The sequence below is a fragment of the Miscanthus floridulus genome, chromosome 16, assembly GCF_019320115.1.
Source record: "Miscanthus floridulus cultivar M001 chromosome 16, ASM1932011v1, whole genome shotgun sequence".
NCBI classification, from domain to species: Eukaryota; Viridiplantae; Streptophyta; class Magnoliopsida; order Poales; family Poaceae; genus Miscanthus; species Miscanthus floridulus.
This window is the reverse complement of record NC_089595.1, coordinates 53,722,192-53,733,325: the sequence shown is the minus strand read 5'-3', so window position 1 is coordinate 53,733,325 and position 11,134 is coordinate 53,722,192. Positions and strand designations below refer to the sequence as shown.

The following is an 11,134-nucleotide window of genomic DNA, read 5'->3' as shown; positions in this document are numbered from 1 at the left end:
TCAAACTTTCTCAACTTTGACTAGATCCACAGAAAATATGTGCAACATTTATATCTCCAAATAAATTTATTATGAAAGTATATTCAACGATCAAGCTAATGATACTAATTATGTATTATAAATATTAATATTTTTTTGGGGTGCATTTTCCCTACTCCTAGGAGTAGTTACTCCCATCTTCAATAAACCACATTGTGTATGTTTGCATACTCATTTATCAAAGTTTGAGTATGTTTATATACTCATTTTGTGATACTCCAAATCTTACTACGTGAATTTTTTTCGAAAGAGCCTATATTTTTTAATATATTATTATAATATCGTTATAGTAGTATATAAAATAAGTATAACCATATACTTCATGAATACTTGCATAGTTGACGTAAATATTATCCTAGATGGTATAGTAGTATGATCTTATACTTTGTCTACATACACTTCGTTGGGCCATATACACCCTAAATCTAGAGATATAGACATGGGAGTAACTACTCCCTGGGAGTAAGAAATAATTTCTATTTTTTATATATATTTGATCAAAATTAAAAGTGTTTGACTTGTTGAAAAGTGAGAATAACAGCTATTTTGGGACTGAGGGAGTAATCCGATTCATGAATTTGTTTTTGTTTTTTTGTAAATGTAAGTTTTACTATGCACATAAATTTTGCGGTGTGATGCAGCGTAACACAATGTGCTACGATGCACCATAACACAATGTGTATAGAAACGAAAGGACCTAGTAACACATGTGATGCATGCACCACAACACTTAAATTAACAAAAGGAAAGAGTACGCGCAAAATCTACAATTTTAGGGAATTGTTTTACGGTGCGACAATGTGAAACGGAAGGAACGAATTTTACGGTGAAACTTAGTTTAAGGTATGGACTCAATTCTACAATTTGCGAGAATTGATTTAAATATACGTAGATCAATATTATCTTCTAACAATGTAAGAAAAAATTGCATGTTTATTAGGCTTGAGTATGCTAGGATTTTTATTCATTGCAACCCAAGGATTTTTTTCTTGAAGGTGACCTTTTTCCGACAAGGTCTCAAGAACATAAACCTCGATGACGCTAAGCCAGTGCATCAGCTCCTTGGTCTTCACTGTAGAGAAAGATATGATCTAACACAATCTGTATTAATAATGTTGTGTTACATCTACACTGCATTACAACACAGAGACACGATGCCTAACTGCTTAAGCTAGCGGAGCGCGTCGTGGCGAGTCGGCGGAGTCGTGCGGACGCAGTCCGAGCTGCAGTGGTGGGCGTGCGCGCGTCGTGGACGTCTAGCTTCACCGAGGAACACGCAATATCCCCGAAGTAGACCGTCGTGTGTCAAGGCACCCGACTCAGTCAGCGTCAGATTACGCCGTGATTGTCGGAGAGGACATGCGGTGCTGGTGAACTCCGAGGGCCGGCGTGCCGCGCAGGTACTGCAGAACGCGCTTCAGCAAGGCAGAGTACACGTCGCGCGGCGAGTGCATGTGTAAGCACAGCTGCTGCACGGCATACACGATATCGGGCCGTGTCACGGTCAGGTACTGCAAGGCGCCGGCCATACTCTGGTAGAACGTCGGGTCGGTGAGGAGGTTGCCAGCGGTGGTGGACGTCTTCTGCTTGGTCTCTGCAGGAGTTGTGACAGACCTGCAATTTTGCATAGCTGCACGCTCAATGAGGTCTTCAACGTACTGAGCTTGGGAGAGAAAGAAGCCGTTGCTCGTGCGTTGGACGTTGATACCGAGGAAGTAAGACACTGGACCCATGTCTTTCACCGTGAACTCGGCCTTGAGCTTGACGATGATGTGCTGGAGCAGATTGCTGGTCGACAATTTCAAGATCATGTCATCGACGTAGAGCAATATATATGCCGTGCTGAGCGACGTCCGAAGCACGAACAGCGAGGAGTCAGACCTGGTTTGTGTGAAACCCAGAGATTTGATGAACTCGATGAAGCTTGTGAACCACGCCTACGGTGCTTGACGGAGGCCATACAGTGAGCGGGACAAGAGGCACACCGCTTGCAGGCGTTCTGGGTCGCTGAAACCTGCAGGCTATTGACAATAGACACGTTCCTGGAAATGGCCATGGAGGAAGGTGTTGGAGACGTCGAGCTGCCGAGCTGGCCCACTACTAACTTTTAACCCTTATGCCACGCTTTTTTGTTGCAACGCCAAGATTTGGTTGCAACAGGGGTGTTATTGCAACCATTAGCACTTTTGGTTGCGATAGATGAGATTTTTACCATGCAAATTGTTTTGTGGCAGCACGTATGGAGATCGTTGCGAAAAGTAAGTGTTATCGCAACCAATTATAGAACGGTTGCAATAAGTGATCACTGTTGCCATGATTTGATTTGCGTCGCGGGTAATTTTATTGGCATTGCAAAACTATGATGATATTGCTACTGTTTAGTTGATGGTTATGATAGCCCGTCTATGTTGCAACGAATATGTTTTGTTGTGTGTAATAGTCACCCGCATTACAAAAAAGTTGTACATATAGCAACGAAAAAATAAATCGTTGCTATCACTAAGGTTTAGAGAACAACGCTTATAGGAATTTTTTTTAAAAAAAAATAGAGATGTAACCAGGTTTTGAACCGGAGACTTTTGAGACTAAAGTTAAGCTACTAACCACTACACCATAATAGTATTTTTGTTATAAGTAGCCACAGAACCTTATACAAATTTTAATATCATGTCTATGTTTCATTGTATGTAATGGTCTCTTTTGTTGCAAAATGGTTGTACATATTGCAACAAAAAAATTACATCATTGCAATACCTAAGGTTCTCGACCACAATGGTTAAGTAAAAATAAATAAAAAAATGCTACTCACAGGTTATGAACTTGAGACCTAAGAGTCCTGAAGCTAGGTTCATACTGTTACACCATATATTTGTTTGTCATATTGGTAGCCACAGGAACCTATATAAATTAATGTAGACCCATTGAGGTATTGAAAGAGGATCTAATTATTCTGTACCTACGTAGATGAACTCGATCAATTTCCTAGGCGGCGTCGCGGGCTCGCGACCGGCCCTGCAGCCAACGTGGTGGCAGCCCTCCCTACAGCCAGCAGCGTTGTCGCGGCCTCCCTGCAGCCGGCGTCGTCGTGGCCCTTGAATTCCCTACAGCCGGCGTCGTGGTGCCCTAGTTCCTTTCTGCTCATCCACAAGATAAAGAGATGGAGCACCAGCCAGTGCACCATCCTTCCTCGGCACACGAGAAGGGAGTGTCTAGCCAGTGCCACCACGCACCACCCTCCATCATCGACCAAAAGAGACGATCTGCGGCTGGCCGACCATCATCGACGAGAAAAAGAGGATCTCATATGCATGCACTATTGCAAGATCTTTCATCGTTGCCTTTTCCCTATCTCCAATATAGTTTATAATGTCGTGATCCCTTTCAATTAACGCGCTGCAGGAAAGTCGATCTTGTGACATTTGGAAGATAGAATCAATGGTACATGATGATGATCGGAGTTGGATGCTGTTGTCTCGGTCAACAGATGAGTGGCAAGCAGTACTCGAGAATTTTATTGATACTACTTTTGAAGCCACCTATGCATCAGAAACTGCACCGTGTCCATGTTCAAGGTGTCATGGAGTCATGTACAAAACAAAATCATAATATATTTCCCTGTTACTTGTTCAAGCCAGATCATATATTTATTTGATATTTTTGCAGACATGTTTTCAGGAAACATTGAACCTGTAATAATTGAAGAGGCCTGAGTCCCTCTCAACATTTTGAGTGTTTCTTTCTGTGCATTTAAAAATTCATGCGGGCTGCTAGTGCACAACAGGTCTCCACGTCCATGTTCAAAGAATATTATTATATATGAACATATAAAATCTTCAAAAACACAAACTTACAACATCAGTACTGTTTCATTACTTGAAAACATCTGACGGCACATAATCAACACAGTAATTATATGGCACAGAAAAGGATCGAAATGAGGGGAGGATTTGCTCTTTGCACTTGATGCATCCGACAAAGAGTCATCTTCCTCGTCACTGTCATCAGGAACCTTCAATAAAAAAAATGCATTATGACTGAACATATCACTTAGAAACAATAAAACAGAGTTGTGAACCTTCAGATATGTGGTGTTGGATTCATTAAGAAACAGCAGGGAAATAATTTGATAGATTCATGCACAAACAATTATAAGTTTGACATTCTCAATTTTAAAAGAGCTACTATCCATCAAAAGTACAAACTGAATTTATTTTCCTGTTACTTGTTCAAACCAGATCATATATCAACATTGCACGAAAGAATGCTCTTACTAACATAGTTGGCTGCAGGTAAGATAAATTCAGTACAAATTCAGGTAAGATAAATTCAGTATACACTAAATAGTTGGCTGACGTGCTGAATTGCTATTCAACACGCTGGGAGCTAATAAATTATGTTTGTAGCAAAAAAAAAAAAAAACATCTGCTACAATTAGGAGAAACTTAAAACACTAAAAATTTGAAAATTTATAACAAAAATTATTTAGATGATAGTCCAGCAAGTAGCTCAATCATGAAAAAATTTGGAGTAAAATCCATTCATAACATTGACTTGTCTAGTTCTCCTAAAACTATGCTTGTAGCAAATAAACATCGTCTACTATGATTATGAGAAACTTAAATGTCGGGGTTAGCATCAATTTTCCTGTAAAAAACCCATCCATTGGATAAATTCAACTGATGAGCCTGTCAACCACAATATCAGTATCCTTACTCTAGTATTTAGCTTAGACCTGTGACTTTTGATGTTTTCTCAAAAAATCATGATTCAGTAACAAAGATTATGGGCAGGGCAGACCCAGTGGCGGAGGCTCCCACATTAGTGGGGTCTTGGAAAGGGAAAAACCGAGGCAAGCCTTCCCTCCGCAAAATATGTGGAGAGGCTGCTTCGAACCCACGACCTGGTGACTCAGTGAGACAACTCTCACCACTGCACCAGGCCTGCCCTTCTAGTAACATAGATTAAGCAATTCAAAAATAATCTTAGTAATTATTGATCTAGTTAAGCATGTGAAACAAATTGTCAAGGTCACTAGATCAAAAGCATGCAAGAGCTACTGCTAACACCAGCCAACAAGTGCAAAGAAATTAATCTTAAGCCTAGGAGACCACTATAAGCTAGCTGGAAGCAAAAGCTAATTTACTATCACACCTTTCTACCGAAAAGTACAGTATGAAAATCTGCATTAATCAAGGTGAAAAGTACTTAGCTATTGTGCTGCTGCACTGCATTACCTTTAAGTACTGTCCATGCTGAACAAACAGTAAATTGTGGTTGCATCCTACCGCTAGTAAATCTAGGACCGCTAATTGACTGGGAATACCAGGTATTCCCATGATGTGCAAGCATCGAAGGGCCATAGGACCTGCTACTGTGCTTAGAGTGCAGAATGTAGATCAGCCCCCACTCTAGAGTCCTAGACATGGCCCTGCCTTTGACTGCAATTTCTTAACATAGAGCTGAGATCAAGTCAGTTGCTTGCCTATGGATTCTGCCTATGGATTGATAGCACGGGCAATTCCTCTAGGAATCTATCACATATAGGCATTTCATCGACCAACTAGGGTGCATGATCTCTGACATGCCTCTGTACTAACAAAGAGGTGTCTCTCTGGCCTAGAACCATGCCTAAGATTTAAGACTGAAATCCTAACTCTGAATGGGATTCAAATATCACACAGCGCGCCAAAGGAGGAAAATTGCTCTTACCTTCTTTTAGCTAGTGATTTTAGCTATTATTTCAATGCTTTCTCAATTTATTGCATGATTGATTATAATTAATATGTGTGAGTGCAATCGCTTTTGTTATGGTTTATTGTTTTTTGCAATGATGATTTATTAAACCACAAACAAATGCTACTAGCGTTGCAATACAAACTATGCCAACAAGCTGCTATGCGTAGCAATACGATCTATGCAACGAATACAATTGCGTGGCAAATGATACTATTGCCACGACATGACCACCATGGCAATAACATATGATCTCTTGCAACGAATAAAATTACGTGGCAAATGATACTATTACCACGGCACAACGATCGTGGCAATAACATATGATCTCTCACAATGAATAAAATTGCGTGGCAAATGGTGTACTTGCCACGACCCATGGAGGTCGTGGCAGTAACACCTTAGGCAACAAAATTGTAGCGTGGCAATACAAACTATTTCAGCGACGTTGTTCTTGGCAAATGTCTCTATCGCTACGCTATTGATCGGTGCATGTATCACCTCTTGCTACGAAGATGGGCGTGGCAAGTGCTTATATTGCCACGACCGTGAATATTGCGACATCATCCTATTGCCATGCTTGGCAACGAACACATATGGTTGTAAGAAACCCTAACACTTGCAACGCCAAACTACCAACGGTTGCAATACCTTATTGCAACATGACTTTTTGCAACCATTGGCAGTGAACGCGATTTGGTTGCAACATCTACCTTTTGCAACCAAATTGGGCCTATTCCAACGTTTTTTCGCCGTTGCGCAAGGGTTAGAAGTTAGTAGTGGCCATCCTTTCGTCACAACGATGGTCATAACACTGCGGATTGTTGTGGGTTTAATGACCGGGGTGAATGTTTCGCTGAAGTCGACCCCCGGCCGCTGGTTGAACCCGCGTACGACCCACCGCGCCTTGTAGCGCTTGAGTGAGCCATTGGACTTCAGTTTGTGCTTGAACACCCACTTGTTGGTGATGATCCGTGCGTCGGGTGGTCGATCGACGAGTGTCCACATTCGATTCCATTGCAGTGCATCAAACTCCTCCTGCATCGTGCCACGCCAGTTAGGGTTGTTGAGAGTAGATTGCGCTGAGGATGGAATCAGGGATGCCGAGGTGGATGTGGCCTCCGCAGTCATGGCATACTTTGGGTTGGGATTGAAGATGCCAGACCGGGAGCGGGCCGTCATTAGATGTCGTGGTGCGGGATCAGGTGGGGCTGGAGTCCCAGGGGGCGGAGGTGTTGATGATCGCTCCGTTGCGGCGACTGCATCGCTGGGCATAGACAGTCATGGCACCAAGGACGTAGGCGACGGGGCAAAATTTGTAGGTGTTGAAGAGGGCGAGGTTGGTGGAGGAACCGTTGTGCCCTGAATACGGGCAATCATTGTGGTTGACTGGCCGGTGCGTCATGGAGCGCACTCATCGTCGAGGGCCGTAGTGGGCGGTGGAGCACTCGGTGGCGGTGGCAGTGAAGATCGAAGGGGGGAACACATGCTCGTCGAAGGTCACGTGCCTAGACGTGATGATGCGGCATGTGACACTGTGATGGGGTCGCAGCAACGGTACTTGCGGTGAGCAACAGTGTATCCCACGAACACGCCGGGTACGGATCAGGCGACGAGCTTGTTGGTGATTGTTGCTGAAAGGTTAGGAAAACACAGGGCGTCGATTACACGGAGAGTGCTGTAATCTGGCGGCGTGCTGAGGAGCGGTTCATGTGGTGTCACAAGGCTGCTCGAAAGGCATGGCCGCCCATTCAGCCGGAACATGGCTATAGAGAGGGCCTCGGCCCAGAACATGGGAGGCGCGCCGCAGTGAATGAGGAGCGTGCGGATGCAGTCAATGAGAGTGCGCAGGATAGCTCGGCCTTGCCATTTTGTTGAGAGGTATGCGAACAGGAAAGACAAAAAACAATGCCATTCTCTGAAAGAAAGAGACTTGCAGCACCATTGTCGAACTCCTTCCGGTTATCTGTTTGCAATGCTAGGATGGGCAGTCAGAACTGGGTGCGCAAATAGGCATGGAAAGAGCGAAGGGAGGGTAGCACATCAGACTTATGTCGAAGAGGGAAAGTCCAGATGTAGTGCGTGTAATCATCCAATAAAGAGGAAAATAAATGGACGGTCCTTCAACTTGGTTAATGATGTCATCTAGGTCCCTATACTATCAAAGTGCTATTTTTTTGTACATGAACTTGGCTGTGGGTGTCATCTAGGTCCAAACGGGTCTAAACCCGCTCTATATGGTGACGTGGCAAGCTGATTGTGCATTCGACATATGGGGCCCACTTGTCAGGCTCCTCCTTTGTCTCTCTCCACTATCTCAATGTCTCTTCCTCCATGGAAGATTGGCTCCACATGAATTCCAATGTCGGCAGCCGACGCCCCTATGTCACGACTCCCCAAGGCCACGCTGATGCCCCCAGCGTGATGCCCCCTGGCCAAAGCCTCCTTTGCTCCCTCGCTGTGCCCCGTTCCCGCTCCCTCTAGTCAGCCTCGCCGCCGCCAATGGAAACGATGAGTTGGTCTAGGTCCCGATGTTGCTGTGGGTTCCCGAGCGCGACCACAGAGAGATGCGTGTGGACCCATCATAGGAGGATGTTCAAGGACTCCTACTCTCCTAAACATCGGCGGCGTGGTGCTGGGGCTCAACGATCGCACGCTCAGAGGATAGGGCCAGGGTACGCATACGCGAGGAGGACGCAATCTCCGCCGCATCGGCGTGGCCGAGGAAGTTGGGCATGGTTGCGAAAGCATAGCGTGGTGACATCATAGCCACGCGCGGGCGCCACCTCATTCACGAACGTGCTGAGCCAGACGCACGGCTCCCCATCCTTGCCATGGGCAGCACCGGTGAGGGAGATGGTGAGCGCAACGACCATGTGATGAGGACGGGGTTCCCGATCTTCTATCAGGTTCAAGATAACTATCGACTTGGGCGAAGAGCGACACACCGATCCGGCTTCAGATCACAAAGACCCAAACCCTGCAATCTTAGCACCACGTCTCTTCTGGTTATCAACCGTGTCACAATCTAGTTGACCTTGCCAAGACAGTTAATCTCTGCTACGAATCAACAACCTTGAGTTTGAACTCAAGCCAAGCCTCATCAACATGGTGCAAGCTACTCCATTCAGTGGAAAAGTACATGAAGATGCTAGTGCTCATCTCTAGATTTTTCTAGAGATTAGTAGCATGGTCGTCATCAAGGATGTTGCTCAAGATATCATACTACTTCATCTCTTTCCATTCTCGCTAGTGGGAAGGGCAAAGTAGTGGTTCAACGTCAACAAAGATGACATCAACACATGGGCAAGATGTTTAATGGCCTTCCTAGCAAACTTTTTCCCTATAGGCAAAACTAATACCTTAAGAAGAAAAATTTCAAACTTCCAACAACAAAAGGTGAAACCATTCCAGAAGTATGGGAACGTTTCCAAGAATATATTTTAGATTGCCCTCATCATGGAATGGAAGATTGGTTGCCCATGCAAGGCTTTTACCATGGATTAATCTAGAAAGCTCATGAACAACTTGATGCTACTACTGGAGGAGCATTTATATCACTCACCCTTGGAAAAGCTGAAGCTCTCATGGAAAAGATAGCCTCTAATCAAGGCTGGTCTCAAGGTAGCATCCAATCATGCAACAAGAGCGAAGAAGCACAAAAAAAGGTGTGTGCACTATCAACTAGGATAGATGTATTGCTAAATTGGCTTGAATAGTGAGCCAATTACAAGAAAGATCGACAAGCCATCTAGGACATTTATGATTTCCAAGCCTTTTGCAACATCTGTGGAACCATCGGGCACTCAGATAGTAAGTGCCCAGAAACACAACAGGATGTAAACTACATCAGCAATAATTTAGGTTCACAGCAACAAAGACAAGGATGGAGTTGTTGGTATTTCTTAACGCGTACAGAAATAATCCGCAAGCGCATAAAATTACCATTGTAGCACTTCGCTCTACGTCTACGCTACTTGCTCACTTCAGGCGCCATCTTACACCAGGTCTGCCAAGCGATACCGGCCTTCACTCTACATCGAACCCGGACATGGGGGAGTACGAAGGACGGACACGACTATCACCACCTGCCGTCTACCCCTCAACCGTAAAAAATGAAGCAAACGAAGATAGCTTCTAGCCTAGACACCACGTCTATGCTATCAACTATTACTCTAGCGTGCATGAAAGGGTTATCCGTCTCTATCAGGGCCCTTCTACTAGAGCATCCTCCACGAGGATGGATGATGAACCCACAAACAAGTAAGAGTAAAGCTTAACTAATCAAAGACTTTATAACCAAAAGGAACCACAAACACTCACTTAGCGGGCGAACCCGACAAAGTGTAGCGTAGGTGTTCATTGAGGTACAAGGAGGGAGATACTGACAAGTCTGGCACTTCCCCAACGGATGGTAATGATGTCAAGTTCCTCATAAATTCTTGATCATCAGCTCATCATATTCTAGATAATTTCTAGAGTTGGAGAATTTGATCATTAGTAAAAGAGAGGAGCAGAGAGTTGGCCAAAAAAAGCAGATGCTACTTCCCAAATATAGAGGAGAGGAAAAGGTGGCCAAAAAAGCATATATATGCTCACTATTTTTATATATGCAGGCAGTAGCTACTGCCATATATCACAAAATGAGTAGTAATAGTAGTAGTGGTGGAGGCCTCATCATCCTGTCAATCATCATTTGATCAAGAACTTGGAGCATAAAGGCATCACAAACACGGTGAGCATATATAAAACAGTGAGCATATGGAAAAAGATAGTAGGGCTAGCTAGTAATGATGCCAAGTTCCTCACAAGTTCATGATTATCAACTCATATTCTAGATAATTTCTAGAGTTGGACAATTTCATCATAGGCCAAAGAGGGGAAAGAAGATCAAAGTTTACCAAAAAAAAGCAGCTGCTGGTTGCCAAAAAATAGCAGCTGCTGCTAAACATAGAGCTGTAGGAGAAGTTGAAGCAGTAGTAGCAGTGAGCATATATAAACACAGTGGGTATATATAAAAATAGTGAGCATATATAATCACAGTGAGCATATATAAAAACAATGGACATATCTAAAAATAGTGAGCATAAATAATCATAGTGAGCAATAAACACATAGTGGGCATATATAAAAACAGAGAGCATATATAAACACAGTGAGCATATATAAAAACAATAGGCATATATAAAAACAATGAGCATATCCAAACACAGTGAGCATATATAAAAACAATGGTCATATCTAAAAACAATGAGCATATATAACCACAGTGAGTATATATAAACACGGTGGGTATATAAAAAACAGTGAGCATATATAAACACAGTGGACATATCCAAACACAATGAGCATATATAATCAT

The 11,134-nt window shown here is 43.6% G+C and overlaps 1 protein-coding gene and 1 non-coding gene across 2 annotated transcripts; both read right to left on the bottom strand.

Moving 5' to 3' along the window:
• Positions 1 to 1,373: 1,373 nt before the first annotated feature.
• Positions 1,374 to 2,095, bottom strand: LOC136510684 (uncharacterized mitochondrial protein AtMg00810-like). Its single transcript, XM_066505056.1, has 2 exons — positions 2,025 to 2,095; positions 1,374 to 1,920 (listed from the first exon to the last, which is right to left on the bottom strand). The coding sequence occupies exons 1-2, from the start codon at positions 2,093 to 2,095 to the stop codon at positions 1,374 to 1,376; spliced, it is 618 nt and encodes a 205-aa protein (XP_066361153.1).
• A 7,037-nt stretch (positions 2,096 to 9,132) lies between these two features.
• Positions 9,133 to 9,238, bottom strand: LOC136514657 (small nucleolar RNA R71). Its single transcript, XR_010773800.1, has one exon. It is a non-coding gene; the product is annotated as a small nucleolar RNA R71 (small nucleolar RNA).
• Positions 9,239 to 11,134: the final 1,896 nt, after the last annotated feature.